General features: G+C 52.1%; 1 protein-coding gene across 5 annotated transcripts; it reads right to left on the reverse strand.

The window, feature by feature from the left end:
* Positions 1–1,953: 1,953 nt before the first annotated feature.
* TPD52L2 (TPD52 like 2) lies at positions 1,954–17,313 on the reverse strand. 5 transcript variants are annotated; one of them, XM_031042419.2, is made up of 8 exons: positions 17,255–17,313; positions 16,315–16,430; positions 15,240–15,388; positions 14,372–14,431; positions 12,913–12,972; positions 9,118–9,219; positions 3,807–3,855; positions 1,954–3,612 (listed from the first exon to the last, which is right to left on the reverse strand). In XM_031042419.2, exons 1-8 carry the CDS (start codon positions 17,271–17,273, stop codon positions 3,517–3,519), a joined length of 651 nt encoding a protein of 216 aa, XP_030898279.1. In that variant the 5' UTR covers positions 17,274–17,313; the 3' UTR covers positions 1,954–3,516. The 5 variants fall into 5 exon arrangements, with proteins under 5 accessions (XP_030898279.1, XP_030898278.1, XP_030898280.1 ...); XM_031042418.2 differs by having other exon boundaries at positions 16,315–16,457; positions 17,255–17,310; XM_031042420.2 differs by lacking the exon at positions 14,372–14,431 and having other exon boundaries at positions 16,315–16,457; positions 17,255–17,310.
* Between the last annotated feature and the right edge of the window lie 4,405 nt (positions 17,314–21,718).

Below are 21,718 nucleotides of genomic sequence, written 5' to 3' on the forward strand. Positions count from 1 at the left end.
ACTGCAGAAGGGATGGGGATGCAGGGATGGGGATGCGGGGGGTGACAAGAGGGTCATGACAAGAGGGTCTTGGGGCTGCAGTGGGGATGGGGGTGATGCTGGGAGGATGCAGAGGTAATGGGGGGACTGCAGAAGGGATGGGGATGCAGGGGGCCTGTGGCAAGAGGGTCTTGGGGGCTGCAGTGGGGCTGGGGGGGGATGCTGGGAGGGTGCAGAGGTGATGGGGGAACTGCAGAGGGGCTGTAGAAGGGATGGGGGGGATGCTGAGAGGATACAGAAGTTACAGGGGGACTGCAGAAGGGATGGGGATGCAGGGGGTTGTGACAAGAGGGTCTTGGGGCTGCAGTGGGGATGGGGGTGATGCTGGGAGGATGCAGAGGTTATGGAGGGACTGCAGAAGGGATGGGGATGCAGGGGGGGCTGTGACAAGAGGGTCGTGACAAGAGGCTCTTGGGGCTGCAGAGGTAATGGGGGGGATGCTGAGAGGATGCAGAGGTGATGGGAGGACTGCAGAGGGGCTGCAGAAGGGATGTGAGGAGCTGCAGAGGGTTTGGGGGTCTGCAGAGGGTCGGGGGGTCCTGCAGCAGGTTGGGGCACAGGACCCAGCACATCACCTTTGGGCTGCACCTTTCCAATGGTGTCTGGCACCCAGTGCTCCTGGGGGTTGAACCAGATGTGAGCAGCACCCACATCACTGCACTTGTGGGTGCTGCTCACGGCTCTTGTGTACCCCAGGGCACGATGCTCCTTGTTCATTTACACACAGCTCCTTGTAACGAACAAGCACCTACAATTAGAGCCCAACGGGGGTTTAGGCTCATGTGTCTGCTTTTCCCAGCTGCTCATGTTTCCTGCCTCTCCTGCCTGCTCCCTGGGAACGCTGCCATTTCCCCATGGCTGAAAACCCCATTTCCCCCTATCCAGCGTGTCCTGGACCCACTGACCCTGGTGCTGGTGTGGGAACACTGCCCAGGCACCGCAGCTCACCCCGGGAGCAGGACCCTTCCAAACGGCTCCAATGGCCTTTCCCATCCCTGCCTCTGAGTCATGGTCTCAAGAAACACATGAATCCCATTTACCAACAGCAGCATCACTGTTCATCACCCATCATCCATCTCCCTGCTCCCGTGGCTGCTGAGTCCCTATCCCCAGCTCTGGAGGACACTCGGTACCTGTTCTGCCCCAAAACACCATCTGCGGATCCCCAGCACCCATAGGTGCACCTTGGGGGAGCCTGCACCCAAGAAGAGATGCTGAGCCCACCCCAGCACCCATAGGTGCACCTTGGGTGAGCCTGCACCCAAGAAGAGGTGCTCAGCCCACCCCAGCACCCATAGGCCAGCCCTGGCTGCTTGCACCCATAAGGATGCAGGGAGTGTTGATGGCTTTGCCTCCACGCAGCTCCCTCAAACCAGGCATCATCCTTACTCTGAGAACAGCACATGGAGCAGCCACAGAGCTCTGCTGGCCTCTCTCTGTGCCCATGTGGATGTAATAGCAGCTCCCAATCCCATACAGCTCCATTCATTCACCACCCCCCTGCATCCTGCACAGTGACTTCCAGGAAACTGATCCCTGAGGCATCACAGCATCAATCCAAGCCCCAGCTGCTTAGGTTACTGCTGTGATCCCGATCCCACATTCCAAGCACAGGGAAGTGCTGTGGGGAAGCAGGAAAGGCAGCAGTAGTGAGAGGGGCTTGGAGCTGCCCAGCCCATGGCGGAGCACAGGTATGGATCGGGAAGCATCTGGCATCCAGCATCAACATCAGACTGTGTTATTTACTGCATCCCTTCCCTAGAGAGCATCCAGAGCCAAGAGACAAGCTGGAGGATGGGATATTTGAGGTCCTTCTCACCTCAAGCTGCTGTCAGCAGTTATCTGCCTGTCGCACTCCTCACGCACAGCCGGGAGCAGAGTCCTGTCAGTCGGAACAAGACAGGCACATTCACCCTGTTTTCTCCCAAAGGAATCCTTTATTGACAAGTTTCCTCAGTCTTTATCTAGAAAGAGAAACAGTTCAACACCCAAATCCAGCAGTCCCAGTTCCACCAGCTCCGCTCCTCGCATGGGAGCAGCACTGAATCCACCTCCCACCAGCACATCCACCTCCCAGGCTTCCATCCTGCATCCCAGGGCTGCAGAGGATGGGGGGGAACAGATAAACCAGTAGGTAAGTGTCAAAACTTGCTTCTCGAAGGGGTCAGAGGGGCTCAGTCCCTCCGGGGGGATAAACCACTACCACTAAGCAGATATGTACATCAACAAGCCTAAAGACCTGAGTAAGTCTCACTTCGCCTCTAAGGCACAGAATTGCTCACTCTAGGTATTTCTACATGGAGGCACCTTGCCTACAATGAGATCAGGCCTCTAGAAGAACACTCAGGTGTTTTTCAGCTCCTGAGCAAGGAAGCTGGATGTGAACACAAGACATCCCAGCGCTGCTTGAGCTCCATCACCCCCTGCCAGTGCTGTCAACCGAGATGAGAGCTGGGGCTTTCCACTGAGAAACCCATCCCGTCGTGCTGGGAGGTACCAGGAGGAGGCCTCCGAGAGCAGAGTCCTCCAACAGCATCCATAGTGCTGGAGACAGCCTTTGGAACCAGCAGCCTTCAGCAATTCCTCCTCCAAGAGCAAAGGCATCGGCTGAGAAGGGAGAAGCAAGTTTCACACACTCAGCACCACGTGTGTAACACAAGAACTGGCTGCTAAGGATGCTGCTAGTGTAGGATGTGAAACTCCAGGGCTCAACATCCAGCTTTATTCCCCTTGCAGTCTTCTCTATAGAAATAAAACCGTGAATGAGTAAAGCAGGTGGTGATGTAAGGCTTGCGAGGCAGTCTGAGGCCAAGGGAGCGGGTCCCTAACACGATGCCAAAGCTTCTGATGGAGCTGGTTTGGTTTTCTTATTCCTTTTAAGCTTTATTTCTTGTTGCATTTAAAAATCAAGGGTTTGAGTTTCCCTAAAGCTCGAGCATTAGTGTAACAATGAGGCAGCTGCTATGGGGAGTTTCCCTTATGGGAGCCCAGAAAGAACCCAACTGGTGACCCCATTTATCACACTACTCCAATGAGAGCAGAACAAGCAGTAACAGGAGAAGCCTGGGAGCTCTGAGGAGCTGTGTGATGTGCCCTGCACATAGGACACAACCAGGAGCTGAAGCTAAGCTACCCATGCACTTGGCTTCTCCAGTAACTGCCCTCCTCACACTGCAAGTGGCATCAGACATGGGGAACACTGGTTTGCTCTAAGCCAAGCGGCATCTCTGAGCTACTCTATGGAAACTGCATCGTCCAGGCTCTCCCAAAAGGAGATCAGGGGCACATTTCACCTACAAACCTTAGTGTAAAGTCTTATTTGAGTACAAAACTTGGTGTTCTCTTGACTGGCCTCGGATCCAGCAGTGTCTATGAATGATGGAGCTCTCCAAGCTGGTGCTCAGCTCCTTCGCGTGTGTTGCGGCTCTTGGGAAGGGTTGGGAAGGAGCTGGCTGGGAGCAAAGCCACATCATGGGTCTAGAAGGGAGCGTTGTCTTGGGGAGGTTGGTCCCCAGGTCCTGATGGGGAGTGGAGGCCATCGGTGCTGTTCTCCCTGCTGCCAACCATTCTGGACTGGAAGGAGAGGAGAGAGTCAGGACAAGGAGGAAGCAGCATTGAGACCATCAAGTCACTGTCCCCCCTGCCAAGGTCACCTTCTTGAGCCAAGACTTCACCTATCTGAGGCCATTTGCCTGAACAGAAGGGAAACGTTGCAGAAATGAAGGTTTCTGCATAAGGCTTCAGGCTCAGTGTTTGCAGATTATTACCTTTATGGTCCCAACTCTGTCTTCAAATGACTTGAAGGTTGCAGAATTCCTTGAAAAAAGGAGATGGGGAAAGAAAGAATAAATCAGAACAAGTCACTTCTTTGTCCAATCGCACTGTGTGAATGGCTCTGGCCATTCCCATGCAGGGCCAAGAGCACACAGAGCATCCCCAGCTCTATCCAGAGCATCCTCCCCAGCTCCACACCACACAGGAACACCACATACAGACTCCAAAGGAGAACATTTATGCCACTGCTCGAGTTAAAATGAAGGGAACAAGTCCTGGCTCACTAGAGAATGGATGCACAGTATGTTGAGAACTAGCTCTTGGTATCCCATGTTTCCAACTAAAAACAGTCTTAAATAATGGAAAGGAGAAGCTGGAAAGGGGTTGAAGCACAGACTGCAGTTTCCCATATTCCATCCCATGGGCAGGAAGCGGAAGGGCCGTGCGCCCGTACCTATGGGCAGTGTTATTACTGCAGGAGGGGTTGGTTTGCATCAGGAAAAGCCCATAAACCCCAAGGTAATAAATTAATCAGAGGATTCCATATCTCATGCACAGAAAAGCAGGTCAGTGCTTTGACAACCCAACAGATTGCTTTGGTTGTGACCGATCCCAGGGCAGTGCTCAGCAGGGAGCATTGAGATCAGGCAATTACTCATCCAGAGCTGCTCTCCCCAGGCCAGGCTGTGGGAGCCTCATCTCTGTTATTTCTGTTCCAAAGAACCACTTTGTATTTGCACCATAAAATAACCTCCATCCATCTGGAATGAGGATGAACAGAGGGGTTCTATGGGCCTCATCCAGCCCTGGCTTGTGTTTGTCCTGCAAGGAGACCACCACCTAAAACAAGCCACTGAGAAGGGTGCTGAGCTTCCAACTGGAGACAGAGGTTGAGGTTGGATTCACCTTGGTATCAGCAATGACCATGGCACATGCTGGGAGGGGAGGCCTAATCCCTGCCCTTCAGGGACCTCTGGAAGCTGGGAATTCCAACCAGCCTTTGGTCCAGTGACACCACTGCACTTAGTGCAAGGTGCCAATAGCCATAGGGAAGAGATTGGGTAATACTCAACCTGCAGGACGTGGTTACCCCATAATCAAGTGGGGTTTGCTTTAAAAGGGAACCAGCTGTAAAAATCAGACCCAAACCCCAATAACAACAGTCTCGGGTGCACCCTCCCATCAATCCCACTCTGGAAACACAGGAGTTGCTACGTTACCTCATGGCTGGCATACTGATGGAGTGGCGAATGGAGTAACTGCTACTCGGAAGCATTAGAGGAAGGAGGAAAAGGTTAAATACGACAGGTTTAGACTGATACGGGGCAAAAGCAGGTTCTGAAGCACCTTCTGTCCACACACAGGCTGTGGAGGACACCCCAAGGGGTAAAATCCAGCCCTTTCTTCCCTTATTTGCAACCCAGAGCTTAGTTTTCCAGACACAAGGCAGTAAGCACCAGTATTTAACTGCCAACTGCACCAGTGATGCAAAAGTCAATTACAGAGCACTGGTTTGTGGTAGGTTACAAGTGCAGGCAAGGCTTAAATCATCAGCATCCCCTTTAAAGCCTGGCCCAGAATCAAATGCTCCTTCCTGAGCCTGGAAGAGAATCTTACCTAAAGGAATTGGAGAAGGGATGAGCCCTGCGAGAAGCCACCGGCAGCAGAGGGGAAGAGGAAGCAACAGTCAGACACTTGTGCAGAGCTAAACACGGTTACAGGAGCACAGGACAAGGTCAGCTGCCCAGGAGGAAACCTCTCCAAGTACATCACAGAACAGGCAAAACACCAACTGCTGTTCATTAACTCAAGCCAAGTTGGTTTCAGAGGACAACACCAGCACCTACAGCAACTGAAGAGCTGTGGGGCTGGGGAGGGGAAGGGCTGAGTGCACAAACACCAACACTGCCCCTACCCCATGGCATTGCTCTCATTGATTTTATGCTTTCCGGAGCATGGTTGCCTCAATGGAAGGGTTTACCAAGGAATACACACATCTCCTGCCCCCATTTCCCCCATGGGGTCTCACACAAAGACAGCATTGCTGGGGACCGTACTTGTGTAACTGGAATCTGCATTGGGTACCTGCAGGTTACCTTGCTGAGCCTGCAGGTGTCAAAGTGACAGCCCAGAGAACAAACACACTGCAGTGTAATAAAGATAAGGAGTATCCAGATAGAAGGTGTCACATTGACTCCATAACCTGGTTGCCCACTGTTAGATATGAAGGCAAACTATGACCCACCAGGTTACCAGCTTTCCATGTGTGATCTTGCAGTGCAGCAGCAGCTCTGTAGTCCAAGCTAACAGACCAAGGTTTCCTACTTCTAATACAATCAGCAGGATGCTCTAAAGGAGCTTTTCCTACCAGGAGCAGGGTTTGATTCACTTCAATGTCATTTGTCTCTGCAGCAGGAAGCAGTCATGGGTCTGAAGTGCTTGGCAAGGAGCACAAGGGCTCTTCCTGACAGGCAGAGCAAACATGTTCACTTTGTGGTCCCCAAGCACCCAGGTTGGCTCTTTGGCAGGGCAGACTCCTTGAAATGCTGTCTTTGTATGTGAAATAAGTCAACTTTCCACTTACTTTGCTTAAAGGAGAACACAGATAACACTTATCCATGCACTGTGCTGCTCTGTATGCAATACCACAAGCACCAGTTGGTTTGTTCAGTATCTTGGCTTCAACGTAACCCTTCTTCTTCCATAAGGATTTAAAGAGGACATAAATCCGGGAACCTGGGGCTGAGGCCACCATTCCCTAATGGGTTTGCTTGCAGTACAACACACAGCAGCAGGCTCCAGGCCACACAAAGGGTATCAGTGGAAGCAAACCCACAAACAAGCTGTTCTCCACAAACAGAAAACACTTCCCATTGTGCAGTTTACTGGGCTCAGTAAAGTGCAGGGACAGGATGTCCAGAAGCCAATTTACTTCTTCACTGTAAGTGGTGATAACAGAAAAGAGCTGAATTGGCCAAGATTTGATAATATCCCACCCATTAATGAAGCTCCTTTTTCTCCCCTCCAGGCAATCTAATAGAGCTGCAGCACTAATGCAGTTCCACATTAACTTCACAGTGTCTGTTACAACCCACACCTACAGCACTTGGAATCACCCTGACCAGAACACAGCAACCCTGTTAAGCCAGGGACACATAACTTGTGTTGAACAGCATTTTGCTCCAAGGATTTTTAATGGAATTATGACTTCCTTGCATTTATCAACCGGTGCAGGCTGACTAAACAAGGAAATCCTTCTGTTATCTCCACACTTCCAGTGATGGAAAACAAAGCTGCTTTATAAGTGGATTTGTAGTGCAAGAAGAAAACAAGGTACAGTAACAGAGGTTGCAGTGTAGGCTGTGAGGACTGGAACAGAGGTTCTCTGGGTACAGATATCATCTCTGCTCGGTCAGAAGTGATCACCATACAACACACTTCACTCACCAGCTCTGAGCACACCTCAGAGCACCAGTTTCACCTGGTAAGGGTAGGAAGTGGGATAGTGCCTGCAGCAACTTGTGCTCAGTGTTAAACCTTACTCAGAGTCAGGACTATCAAGGCATGAGTGCAGCACAGGGGACAGAAGTCTGTTCATAGGCACACAGAGAAACTGAAAGGAACAAAGCCTCATTACTGTGTTCCCACACGTGTACAAAGCTGAGATAACGTTGGCAGGGATCCCCAGGAGATAAGGCAGAAGCTGCCTTTGTTTCCCAACACATCACCTAAGGTATCAGCTATACAAAGGAATGCAGATGTTTAAACTGGTGGTTAATGCTGAGTGACACCACTGCTGCAAAGACCTGCCTTGTCTGTAGGGCTGGGGGTGACACAGGCAGCTGTCACCGTGCCCATGTCAGCCCAGCTGTGTCACCAGGGGCAATGGGAGCCCTCCTCACCCAGCCGTGCATCCCCTCCCTCCATTGCCTGCCTCTGGGATGGCACAATCCCATAGCTGTGGGTGATCTGGGTTGTCCCAGTCAGAAGACAACAGGCAGAACCAAGCCTGTTGGTGACAGCTTCTTCTGATGGCAACGCTGGTTCAGGAGTTCCCCATCTGCTCCAGAAAGCACAGTTCTCATCCCACAACAGAGATCAGGCACAAAATGACTTCACTTATTGGTAGAGCTGCCACCTCATCCTGCTCCAGTATCTGTAATCTACTGTGGTTACATGTAAATCCCCCTTCCAGCAGATGAGGTAGTTTCCAGGAAAGAAAAGTCCAGCCTCACATAGTGGGAAGGGCAGGAAGCCAGTTTGGCCTCTGCCACCTTCAGAGATGGGAGCTACTGGAAACACCAAGAAGGCCCTGCAGGAACACAGTAAATAACTCACTGAGGACAGCAGTACAATAAATCAGCACCGTGTGAGCAGAGGCCAATGAGTTCTTACCACTTGGATACTCCCAGCCACAGTGGAATGGGAAATTCCCTACAAAGAACAACAGCTACCCATTCAGTGCAAGGGCTGGTACATCACATTACATACAAGCTCTAAGGAACACTTCCTTTGTAACCTAGACAGGTTGTGCACTCAGAATTAGCTCTTAATCCCAAGAAAGGTGTTCTGGATGTTGCCATCAAGCACTTCAATGGCTGAAGATCATGTAAATCACTCATTTAACCTTCACCTTTGTCCAGCTGAGAAACTCAGGGTTAAGAACCTCAGGCAGCAGCCACAGGAACCAGCTTCCACATTCCAACTGGGAGAGGTTTAAACTCCCAGTTACCTCAGTGGTGATGTGCTTAGGGAATCCAGAGCCACCAACCACAGCAAAGAAGCTCTTATCTGCATCTTCCAATGAACATGACATAACTGGGCCTGGAAGACACACTCCCCTCTCTGCAGAAACACAGGGGGCTCGAAACTGCATCCAATGAAGGCTTTGCCCCATTTAAAAACAAAGCACAGGAGAAATGAACCTTTTCCAATCCTAAACAGTAACACTCCATAATCCAGGAGTAGTGTTAAAGATCAGCTTTAACATTAGTTTCTTCCATATGATGTCAAAAGCTGCAGTGAAACCATATGACAGTCAAAGGGGGAAGGCTGCTAAGAACATCCTGTCAGTTCTAAGCAAAATCAAACTTAAATGCCTTAAAACAGGTTTTATCCTGTCAATGAGTCTTTAATAAGCATCTAATGTGTTCTAAACTATGGGATCCAGGAGCAGGTAGTCCCTCAGCAGCAATGTGCTGCCAACAAAGCAGAAAACAGGGTGAAAAGCCTGGTTATTGTCTAAAGTCTCCTGACTGCTTGAAACCAAGATCAAAGCACCAGAGGCCAGCACAGAAATCTTACCTCATGTCGCCAAGCTTCCTGCTGATAACAGAGCCTACGTTGGACAGGGCTGCTGAGGTCTTCTGGCCTGCCTGGGAAAGGGTTTCCTGGGTCTTCTTGTAACTAAATAGAAACAGAAGTAAATCATACATTGAAGCAATGAGGAGGATGTGGGAGCAAGAAGCATCCCCCCCATTTGAAAAAGGAGCCCATATTAAAGGGGAGAAGCCAGGTTAGTGAGCAGCACTGACTTAAAGAGTGCAGGATTAACTCACATCATCATTTTGACCTGATGTTCTTAAATCTGATAAGCACTCACAAAGAAAACCCCAAACCCAATCTTCCATATGGAAATTCTAAGACCATGGCATCAAATCCCAGGTGCTTTACTACTACCTTCTGGTCACCTTGAGAAAATAAGTGTAGGAAGCTATTCCATAATACCCTTGCAGGCTTGAAGAAGGTACAGAGCTTGTTATAGCAATAGCTTATAGAGGGAAGAGGCAGGATTGCTGTATAGTAAAGAGATGCAGGTATCAGCATTATCTCTACAACTGCAGGTTAGAAAGAAACTGGTAGAGAAGTTTCCCATCAGTTACCATTAACCACAGTACATAAGAGGTCTGACAGCCTGTATTTGTCAGCTGAATACACCTGAGCTTGTAGCAGAGCTGGAGGAGACAGACACGTGAGTGACCAACATCCACATTCATGGCATTCCTCAAGTTATTTTCTAACCCAAGTCTTGGTTTTCTATGAGCTCAACAATTTAAGCCAAGTTTTCTCATTCCCAATCTTTCACCTTGAGATCATTTTCTTTGCCTGACTGGGATGTTTATGGAGGAGGGCACCATAAACAGCCCCATGTTCCCTCTCATGCTCCCAAGGCTAAAAGCACCGTGATAAGAGCTGATTTAGTTGCACCTTATACTCTCCAGACAGACACACAGGTGAGAGCAGCTGAACTGGGTCCAAGCAATACCAATCACAACGTGCTGGTCTGTGGGGGTTTTATGTGTGAGACCACAGCCAAGTGATTCTGCATCAAGAACATACATAAGACATAGAATAGGGCAAAACCACATCAGCTTCACCTTCCCTCTTCCTGCTCCTGAAACCTACATGTTTTTCAAAGCAATTCATCTTGAATCAGGGCCTCCAGAGTTACCTGAGTGTGCCCCAATACTGCTTCTGCACAGCACAGCCTTGTGCAAGTAGTTACCTTGGGTTAACTTAGAAGTGAACTGGTCAGCATCAACGCTGCTTGCTCTTACACAGTCCTTCCTATCGCACTGCGTCTGAACCTGAGGACTAAAGCTGCTTTGGAAGAGGAGGATCTCAGTCTCAATCCCTGCCTTTAGCACTCAGGCTCCTCCCCAGCTCAGTCCTGCCATGGGGTTTGATTTACAGCTGCACAACAAACACTGAAGACCTCACTCAAGTGTTGACTGCTTGGCACTCAGCTCTGGGATGAGCACTGAGCAGCAGAGCAGCAATGAGGGCAGTCCTTACAGCCTCAGAGGACACCATCAGGCCATGCATACACTGCAGACTTCCAGCTATTATGTCTGGCTGTAGGAGATAAAGAGCAAAGATTTCCCAACTGTATTTTCCACCCTTGACAGCAGTGTTCTTATAACTGAGGATCTCACACTCAAGTGCTGCTCCTTTCTGCTTGTGCTGACACGGAAACTACATCAAGGAAATGATCCAGCTGAAATACACACTTGGAAGAGCACAAGAGAGCAGGAGGAGGATCAGCCCAGCAGCCTAGAGCTGCATCCAGAGCTCCCCATCACATACACCCACATCTCCATCACTGCAGTTGGAGGCAGAGCCAGGGGAGTGCAGCTGAGGAGCTCTTTAACCCAGAACTGCCACCAGACACATGTGTGGAACTGTGCCTGCGACAGCAGGGAGCTGATTATACAAGACTTTAATGCAACTTAAGTGCACCCAGCCCTGACCTAGAAGTCACAACAAGTGACAGGGATGGGTTTGCCAGGGCTTTACATTCACACTCACTCCTTTCTTTCCCCCAGCATTGGAACAAAGCACAATAATCCAGATCTGGGAGTAATAAATGGAAGCTCTGCTTAACACCTTGCTTACTAACAGGCAACTGGCTCAGCAGAAGCCTCAGAACTGATCTCTCCCTGGTGGTATTGACACATTTCATAGGCCTATAAACCCTGATGGGATGAAGCCAGACCTGCACCTTCCTTCATGCATTAGCACCAGTTTCCTCCCACTTGCTCTTCTCCAGCCAACACCATCTGTGTTCTCTGGCCAGGTACACAAACCCCTTAAGTTAACTTGTGTCCTGGCTATGATGAAACTGGAGCCAGGGGCAGCCTGGGCTGATGTGTGTCAGAGGACAAGCCTGTGGCCAGGAATGGCAATGGACCAGGAAATGCAGCAGTGCATCAAAGCAGCGACAGGTCACGAGTCAGACCCAGTCCCAGTTCAGTCACTTCTAATGCAGAGAAGCTCCAAAACAGGAACGAGGATGTATTTGCATTAAAAAACCCCTCTAAAACATAAGAATAAAACCTCATCCTTGCATTTCAACTCTTCACATTTACTGAGCTTTAGGTAAAGTAGAACCTCTGTTTTCTGGCACCTTCCTTCAATCCCCTTCACCTCCCCATTTTAACCAGCACCTACCTTGCTAGTCTGCACTCTGCCTAGTGCCAAAGCAAGCAGGAAACTGGTGTGCCACAGCTATTGAGGCCTCAAAGTGCTCAACAAAAGCACGTTTCCTCTGCATTCTGGCACCTATTAACTACAAGGAAACAGAACCAGAAGGTTTCCACTCTAACAGGCACACCCAGACAGGAACTGATTAAACACTGCTGGAGTCAGTCTCACTGTCAGCAAGCACGAAACCCAAGGTCATTCTAGTTAGCAAGTGAAACAGTGACAATTTACACCTTCTTCATCTAGGAAGCATACAGGGAATGCTGGAAGCAGACCTGCATCATTGAAGGCTTTATTCTGATACCCCTACCTTTTATCTCTGCTCATCTTGCAGCTGTCTTAGGAAGAAAAGCTCCTATTCACACAGTGCCAAGCACAGAGCAGCTCAAAGGACTGAATTCCATCCACTCCAGAGAACAGGAAAAGCTGGCTTGCCTCTGACCTACCTTCCATGGTTATATCAGCTCAGAAAACAACACTATCTACCTGCTCCCACTGCAGAGGCTGCCCCATGTGCTGTGGGAAAGATGCAGGGAGGAGAACGAAGGCCAAGTTCCCTAAATTAGTCCAGATGAGAATTTAATCCCAGGCATTCACTAAAAGCACAACCAAGAGACCTTCTCAGCCAAGAAACCTTCACAGCCAACAAATGGAGTGGAACTGCTGTGCAGTTTAAGCTGTTCCAGTCCATTTGGGGCCCCAACATGATAGAACAGCTGCTTTGGACACCACAGCTCTATTTGTTCTCATCAGGTAGCATAGCAAAAGGAAAAGCTCATGTTCCCTGCCAAGCACACCGAGTCTAACAACAAGAGGTCAGTCTGCCTATTCCATAGCTCATCAGCTGAAGATACAAGGTGTGACATGCAGGTCTCAGCTCCCCAGTGGTTTCCCTGCCTACATGGACCACAATGAAACCATTCCAGTGCCAACCTGAGGAAAAGCTCCTTCTCCCTGAAGAGGCATTTACTGGGTTAAAAGAAAGCAAAAGGCAGAAGAGATAAATGTATACACAGCTCCAGTCAAAGCAGAGGCCTGCGAGCAGGGGCACGGGGCTGTTAGGGGCAGCAGACTGTCAGGAAAGCAGTTGTGAACACTCAAGGTTAAGACACTCACGCTTCTGATTGAGTTAATTTCTCATTCCAGTCCTCCAGTGTGCTGCTGGCTGAAAGGTATCTACAAACACAAGGGGGGGTTAGACACAGAGCCAAGTTCACTGCAGATGCTGCTTCTGACACTTGCCACATCGTGACTGTGTCCTTACACTCACATTAGCACCAGCTTTACTCCTGCAATAGCTTCCCAGAAGGAAGAGAGCTGCTGTTTGAGGCAGGGACACACCAAAGCTCCAGCTTCTTTCTTACTTAAGCACATCCAAACACAGCAGAGAAACGAAGCCTGCAGCTCAGAGGTGTCAGGAATTGAAAGATGCTGCATCTCCTGCTCCCTCCCTACCTGCTGTGGGCAGTTATGGGTTACAAGCACAGAGCAGCAAACTGAGCACAAGGCCAACAAAATCTGTCTGCTGCACCCAAAGCTGCAGTTTACTGATACAGAATGACCTGGACAAACAGCTAAAGTTCCTTTCATAATCATGAGACATCACGTTTCCCTACAGCCAGACCAGTATATGGTGGGGGAGTTATCACTGGAGGTACAGAACTAACCCCACTGCTACAGAAAGTGTCTGCTATCAGCTCAGAAGAGCTCAACTTGACTTATCACAGGCAGCTCACATCACCCACAAGTGTAACTCTCCCATCACTGCCATCCTGCCTCATGATGGGATGCTCCCAATCCATGTGTTCCTGAGTTAAATAATCATCTCCTTTGGCACAAGACATAGAAGAGAGAGAATCTTAGGGCAGGAAACACTGAAGGGCTCCCTTACAGGAGGAATTGGAATGATTCATGTCTAACATGAGCAGAGGTCTGACATAGTGAAACAGAAGTAGCCAGATGCTCTTCACCTGCATTTGCCACCTGCTTGTACATACACAGACTAAAACTCATGGCTTTCTGGTGTTGCCATCAGCAGAGGTTCACCTGCATCAGTGCAGAAGAGCTATTGTGTGGTGGCTTTCAAAGTGAACAGATAGATCTGCAGTTGCACAGCCCCTAATTCCAGCTACAGGTAAATGCCTTCAGGCACCATCTCTCTCTCAGGTGACTGTAGAGAAAGGCAATAACCACACTGATTCCTATCAGAGTGATGAGAAATCATTTCACACTAAGGATGAGGTTCACTAATAAGACACATAACAGCAGCTGAACCTTCAGTAAGCAGCTAAAGGGAAACTGGGGTTGATTTCTGTCCTCTCCCCCCCTTTTGTTTTTATATGATGTGGTCTGGTAACTGATTGGAATTGTCCTTCTGCAATAGCAAGCCCATGAGAGGGATGAGAGCATTAACATGGACCCATGTCCCCCGCAAGGGAGGGATGCTCACAGCCAGAAGCCAGGCATGCTGCTAGCAACAGCCCTGCCTCACAAGCCCCAGCTCCCACTGAACCCCTGAGGCCTGGGACAAAGGGCAGCAGTGATGGGGAGTTGCTGAGGAGCCCGAGGCACTCACAAGTCAGACTGTGTCACTTTGTCATTCCACTCTCCAAGTTTCTCAGATGTTTTCACATAACTAGAAACAGAAAGTGTTAATGAATATAACTTGAATATTCATTTCAAGATAACGACACAGATCTCAGTTACAAAGGAGTAACAGAAATGGAGGGATATAGCAGGGGAAATGAGGGAAAGGGAGAGAAGGAACAGCAAGAGGAACAGCTCAGTGGTCTGCTGTCAGTAGCTACAAGTTCCACACTGTCAGTAACTCCAGATTCCAGTTAAGTTACACAAGGCCTTTTAGACTGAACAGCATCTCCATGGGCACTGAGTCCCTGCCACTGAGGCACAACTGCAGGGGCACAGCAGGGTTCTTTCAGCACTGCAGTAATTGTGCCCTTACTGCCTGCACAGGGTCAGTGTCATTCACATCTTCTTTAGGCAGAGATGACTGTAACACACTGATATTACAGGGGTTTTCCCCTAGGAAGTACAGGCTTTTGAATTCAAGCTCTATGACTCAGGAAAGAGCTTCTGAGCCAGGGCTGGAGCTTTGAAACTCCTTGCACTCCTCTTTGAGCCTGGGTTCAGCACAGGAGAGCACCTCAAACAACAGGCAGAAAATGGGCAAACAGGACTGTCCATTGGTGGCTGGATCTCTAACATCATGGGAAAGGGCATCCAGCAGCAGTTTATCCCAATCACAGATACCAGAGCTCTGTTTACACTGACATAAAGACACTGACTAAAGCTTTATTGCTCTTAAGTGCCTTTCACTGCAGAACAAAAGCCTCCAGTTGCTTGGAAGAGCCCTGGAATGTGCTGCTGGGAAATCAATAGGAGACAATCACTTTTAAATACACAGACATCACAGCAACACTTACGCATTGGAGACTTGGACATCGTGCCAGCTTTTAGACAGGTTTTGCTTCAGCCCATCCAGGGGAGTCAACCCCAGCTTCCTCTTTAGCTCCCCACAGTGCCTCTCCTTAGCAGCCAGGACCTGCCTGAGAGTGCCGATCTCCTCTTCAACCTTAGGGAAAAGGAGAGGTTAGTTTTAAACCAGAGTTTAGTAAAACTCCCCAAACTGAGCCAACTTTCTACCTCCCTCAAAGCCCAGTTTTGGGAGGAATGTCCTGTACACACAGCACAATCCAACTGAACACGAATGGGGGTGGAGCAGGAGGTCTGACAGCCCAGCCTTCAACTGGGCAAGCATCCCTGGAAGCCCCTGCACTGGTACCCAGATTAACAGAACTCATTCCTGGTATTGTCATTTCAACAGCACATAAAAATCTGCTGCCAAACCTTATTAATGAAGGTTTCTGGTTTAGGGTTTGTTTCCTCTCATGTCATTACAGCAAAGAGCATTTCCCTTATGTTTTCTCAGTATTCCAGAGCTGCTCCCAGGTAGAGAGGGTTCATTTCTGCTTTATCAGATGCGTATGAGCCCTCAGAGCAGCCAAGTTCCCCCTTGCCAACACTTGCAAGTCCAAGCCCCACCAGGAGCTTCCTGCAGCTACCGTTCCGATGGGGATTATAAACTGCCCTTTAAGCCCCACAAAGGGACTGGAATTTAGGCTGTTAGGTTACAAACTCAGCTCTTCAAACACACACAGACACCACCTATGAAAGTAAGAGATATTTAAGGGCAAAAGAGACCATATCAAGAGCTCCAGTGTTTTGTCTACCTAAGGAAAACCAAGTTTCTTTTGCACAGCCCTTGCCCCAAGCGTTTTCTCCCTTCAAACAGAGCCAAAAGCCTACATGAAGCTCATGGCATCAGAGCTCATAATTCAGCCATCCTGGGAAGGAGCACATAACACACGGAGCCCTTTGAAGCCTCTGTCAGCTCTATGCACTCGAATGATCAACAAAGGTACCACTGGAGCATCAAACACCAAACCCCTGCTCCTGGGGCCGGGGTCTGCTCCATCCCAGCTCACAACCAGCACTTACCTTGGCCAGCTCAGCCCTCAGCTCCTCCTCCTCGGCCGGGCTCAGCCCCTCGGGTGCAGAGGCTCTGGCTGAGGTGCTGTCCACGGGGACGTCGGTCATGGTGCTGACCCCCAGACCTTTGTTGGGAGAGTTAAGGTTGATATCTGCCATAGACAAGGAGCACATGGAGTGAGCAGCCTGCAAGCGGACAGCGGCATGCAGACCTGCGGGGCCGGAGGCCATGGGGAAGGGGAGAGGAAGAGGAAGGGGAAGGGGAAGAGGAAGGGGAAGCCCCGGTGGGGTTTCCTCCTCCGGCCGCACCGGGATGGAACCAGCCCGAGGGTTGGGACCGGCCCGGGCAGGGCACAGGAGCCGCCAGCGCCCTCCGTGCGGCCTCCTCACGGCAGTCCCGGTGCTCGCCTCAGCCCCGGGCTCCCACACCAGGCCCATCGCACCCAACGGGGCTGTTACCCCCCTTCAGGGCCGGCCCGGGCCGGGATCCCCTCCCCGGTACACGGAGGCCGGTGCCGGTCACGATCCCCGTCCCGATCCCAATCCCGATCCCGTTCCCGTTCCCAAACCCAATCTCGACCCGGTCCCTATCCCGATCCCCATCCCGATCCCGTTCCCGTTCCCAATCCCGATCCCAATCCCTATCCCAATCCCGTTCCCGATCCCGTTCCCAATCCCAATCCCGACCCCGGTCCCTATCCCAATCCCGATCCCAATCCCGATCCCGTTCCCGTTCCCAATCCCGATCCCAATCCCTATCCCAATCCCAATCCCGTTCCCGATCCCGTTCCCAATCCCAATCCCGATCCCAATCCCAATCCCGATCCCGATCCCGTTCCCGATCCCGATCCCGTTCCCGTTCCCGTTCCCGATCCCGATCCCGATCCCGTTCCCGTTCCCGTTCCCGATCCCGATCCCTATCCCTATCCCGCTCCGGTCCCGTCCGTACCCTGACTCGCACTCTCCATCGCGGCCTCCGCCTCCTCCTCCCCTCCTATGACGCTGGCAGCGTCGCGCCGCTTCCGGCGCAGGGAGATGACGTCACCCGGCGCGTTGCTTGGCAACGGCGCCACGTGCCGCCGCCGCCTGCCGGCACAACGTCACCGGAAGCGCGGGTGACGTCACGGGGGTGCCGTAGCGCCGGCGGACGGAGGGGGCAGCACCGGTACGGGTGTGAATGGGGAGAGGGAGATCGGTGATGAACACCGGTAATTAACAATGGTAATTAACAATGGTAATGAACCCGGTAATGAACCCGGTAATGAACCCGGTAATTAACAACGGTAATGAACCCGGTAATGAACCCGGTGATGAACCCGGTAATAAACAACGGTAATGAACCCGGTAATTAATACCGGTAATGAACCCGGAAATGATCCAGGTAATTAACACCGGTAATTACCACCAGTAATTAACACCAGTAGTGAACCTGGTAATGAGCCCGGTAATGAACCCGGTAATGAACCCGGTAATGAACCCGGTAATGAACAACGGTAATTAACAACGGTAATGAACCCGGTAATGAACCCGGTAATTAACACCGGTAATGAACCCGGTAATTAACCCGTTAATTAACACCGGTAGTGAACCCGGTAATGAACCCGGTAATGAACAGTAATTAACACCAGTAATGAACCCGGTAATTAACCTGGTAATTAACACCGATAATTAACCCGGTAATTAACCCGGTAATTAACACCGGTAATTAACCCCGGTAATGAACCCGGTAATTAACCCGGTAATGAACCCGGTAATGAACCCGGTAATGAACCCGGTAATGAGGCTGGGCCGCATCCCGTCTGTCTCCCGTGTAGCCCCCACAGCACCTGAAGCACTGCCCGGTACGTGCCGGGTGCGCTCCCACCAGCTCCCATCGATTCCCAACCCTTTTCCATGCACCATCCATAGGATCATGGAACGGTTCGTGTTGAAGGGACCTTAAAGCCCATCCGGTTCCATCCCCTGCCTCGGGCCCTTCCCACTGCGTGAGGTGTGAAAAGGGAAGGGAATGGGGAAATGGGAAGGAGTTTTCCAGAGCCCTTCCCAACAGCGCATCCATGGGGATTGCTGCTGGCAATGCTGGGGAGGGCTTTAATGGTGTGGGGGGGTTTGGGGGTGTCGGGAGCCCCAGAACACGGCTCCTTTGGCAGCGGAGCTCAATGGAAACCCAGGGGCAGTTTTCCAAGCTCACCAGAGCCTGATCCCTGCAAACCCTGGGAGGAGGAGCCGGGAATGCTGCGGCAGGCAGGGAGCTGCAGTGGGAAGCCCCATTGCCAAGCCCAGCCTGGCCGGGCAGGCAGGGATGGGGCTGTGCTTCCATCACCCTCCCAACGCACGGCTCCAGCGCTGGCTCTGCATTGAAAGCATCGTGCTGCCAACTCCATCGTTCACCATCCCAAGGCCTGGAAGGCTGTTGGGAAGCAGAATTCCTGCTTTTGGGGAGGGGGGGGGGGGGAAGGAAAACCCTTTTTGCTGTTGCTTCTGTTCAAGGCTGCTCCTTGGGCACTTCTTTGGGGGCAGAATTCACCCTGGCAGCCGCAGCTTCCCCCGGTTCCCCTTTTGCTGCCGTCGGGCTTCTGGCTTCACTGGGGCTTTGGTTCGTTTCCATTCCTGCTCCAGCCCTGATCCTGATCCCCATCCCGGTTCCCTTCCCTGATCCAGCCCTGATCCTGATCCCCATCCCGGTTCCCTTCCCTGCTCCAGCCCTGATCCTGATCTTCATCCCAGTTCCCTTCCCTGCTCCAGCCCTGATCCTGATCCCCATCCCGGTTCCCTTCCCTGCTCCAGCCCTGATCCTGATCCCCATCCCATTTCCCTACCCTGCTCCAGCCCTGCGGAGGCGGTGGGGAGGGACGGGTCCAGCTTTGCCGGGTGGGGAATGTCTCATGTGGGAGGCAACAGCATCTCCCTGTGCCCGGCATCGCTCCATGGCTTTGGGAAGCGCCTATTCCCACCGAACACGTCGTTTTCCAGCCCTGCCGGAGCCATAAACCCCGACTGCTTCCCAGCAAAACAAGGAGGTGCCTGAGTGGAAGCAGCACCCATGGGTGTCCTCAATGGGATGCGGATGAACAGGGATGATTCCCAATCCCCAGGCTCAGGCAGGCGCTGCTGCTCCGCTTGGAACCCGTCACAGTCTGGGCTCTGTGCCCCCTTTCACTGCAAGCCCTGACCTAGATTCCCTGCTCCATGAAGCCGCTTGGGCTCTGTGCTCCCTGCGCCTGGAAAGGGCCCAGCGGAGCTGTGCTGGCTCCAGTCTATGACACCAGTGGCTGATGGAGGCTGATGGAGGCTGATGGAGCCCTCTCACCTTGTGCCAAGGGCAATTCCCAGGTCCAAGGGGCCGATGGAGCATCCCCAGTGCAGGAGTGGCCGGTGGGGCTCTGTCTGCTCTGCAGATGGGCGCCCAGATGCAGTGGTGATGGTCCATGGGCAGCCTTTGGGCAGCTTCAGCCCAGAGCACCAGGCGTGAACCATCCCATGGCCTGGGTGACATGGGGGGCACAGCATTGCCCAGGGATGCAGTGGGGGGAGCATGGCTGGGTGGGCTCCGTAGAATTCCAGACTGGTTTGGGTTGGAAGGGACCTTAAAGCTCATCCAGTTCCAAATGCCTGCCACGGGTAAGGACACCTTCCACTAGAGCATCCATCCCCCCATCCCTCCATCCATCCCTCCATCCCTCTCTCCATCCATCCTTCCATCCCTCCATCCCTCCACCCCTCTCTCCATCCATCCTTCCATCCCTCCCTCCATCTCTCTCTCCCTCCATCCCTCCATCCCTCCATGACTCCCCAGCAGAACCAGACCACATTTGCTACCAATCCCAACCCCGGGCACTGGTGGCAAATCCCACACTAGAGAGCATGAAGCAGCCTGTGCAGCCTGTGCAGCCCCCCCTGTGCTCTCAGGACACAAAGGCAGCAGCAAGGAACTGGGATCATTGAGGGGTCCCTATGAGCATCACCCCCCAGAGTCTGCCCGACCCCCCCCATGTGCCCCAACCCCCCTGTTCTGTTTCAGCTGGGATGGATCCTCTTTCCCCTATGGAGTGTGGTGCATGGGGTGTTGTTGCTGTTCCTCTTTCCTGTCCCCCACCACCCTCTGTGTGCTGCAGGACATCACTGCCTGCTTCTGCTTTTCCCCCAGCCCAAACCAGCCCCGAGCCCACACTGGGGGCACCGAGGGGGGGGATACATATGGTTCCTCTTTCTGAGCCATTGGAGGAGGTCCAGAGCCTCTTCAATGGGGCTGAGCTGAGGGGACATGGGTGCAGCTGTGGGGCTGGATCCGGAGCATCCTCTGTGGGATGCGGGCTCGATGCCTGGACCAACCCGACATCCCTGTATCCCTGTGGATGTGGGTGGCTTGGTGTGGATATAGGGATGGAGCAGCCAGGGTGGGCTGGGGTTCTGCATCCTGGGGATCCCCATGGGGTTCCCGTCTCCATCCTGCTTATACCTGGGGAATTCCCAGCCAGCAGCTGGGCTTCCCCACATACACACTCATCTCCCACTCCAAATCCCTTTGGGAGCCATGGGATTGATCCCAGGCAGGGATGGGGCAGGTCGAGCTCTTCTCCATAACCAACCAACCTCCTCCTGCTTCCTTTGGGGCCAATTTCAGAGCCCTTCATTGCATCCCTCCCCCTGGAAATGGGTCCCTTGTTTTCTGCCTCATTATCCCGGCTCATTTGGATGCTCCCAGCTGGGAAGCAGCTCCTGGGACTCCCATTACACACCATAGCTGCCTCCGCATCCATGGGGCTTCCCTCCATCCCCTCCTCATCACCTCTTAAACCCCTTACACTGCTCATTTCCACCCTCAGCACCAGGAATTCCCCCTGCACCGTTTGGGATGAAGCTGCTCCTCAGCACAGCAGAGCCCAGGGAGCCCCACTCCAGCCCCACAGCAGCTCCCTGCTGCCCAGGAGCTCCATCCCCATGGCCAAACCCATCCCAAAGGGATGCAGAGGGATCCCTTGGGGATGTGAGGGGAAGGCTGCGGTCCTGGGGGTTCCCCTGCACGCACAGAATTCCAGACTGGTTTGGGTTGGAAGGGACCTTAAAGCTCATCCAGTTCCAAATGCCTGCCATGGATAGGGACACCTTCCACTAGAGCATCCATCCATCCCTCCATCCATCCATCCCTCCATCCCTCCCTCCATCCATCCCTCCCTTCCTCCCTCCATTCATCCCTCCATCCATCCCTCCATCCCTCCCTCCATCCATCCCTCCATCCATCCCTCCATCCCTCCCTCCATCCATCCCTCCATCCATCCCTCCATCCCTCCCTCCATCCATCCCTCCATCCATCCCTCCATCCATCCCTCCATCCATCCCTCCATCCATCCTCCCTTCCTCCCTCCATCCATCCCTCCATCCATCCCTCCCTTCCTCCCTTCATCCATCCCTC

Source organism: Melopsittacus undulatus, chromosome 10 (genome assembly GCF_012275295.1).
Source record: "Melopsittacus undulatus isolate bMelUnd1 chromosome 10, bMelUnd1.mat.Z, whole genome shotgun sequence".
Classification (NCBI taxonomy): Eukaryota; Metazoa; Chordata; class Aves; order Psittaciformes; family Psittaculidae; genus Melopsittacus; species Melopsittacus undulatus.

Bases quoted from the DNA above. Each gene is read 5' to 3' on its own strand.
- TPD52L2 (XM_031042418.2), bottom strand. The intron at 3,856-9,117 runs GTAAGATTTCTG...CCTTTTTTCAAG, and splicing joins AGGAAGCTTGGCGACATGAG to GAATTCTGCAACCTTCAAGT. The intron at 3,613-3,806 runs GTAATAATCTGC...CTCTCCTTCCAG, and splicing joins ACAGAGTTGGGACCATAAAG to TCCAGAATGGTTGGCAGCAG.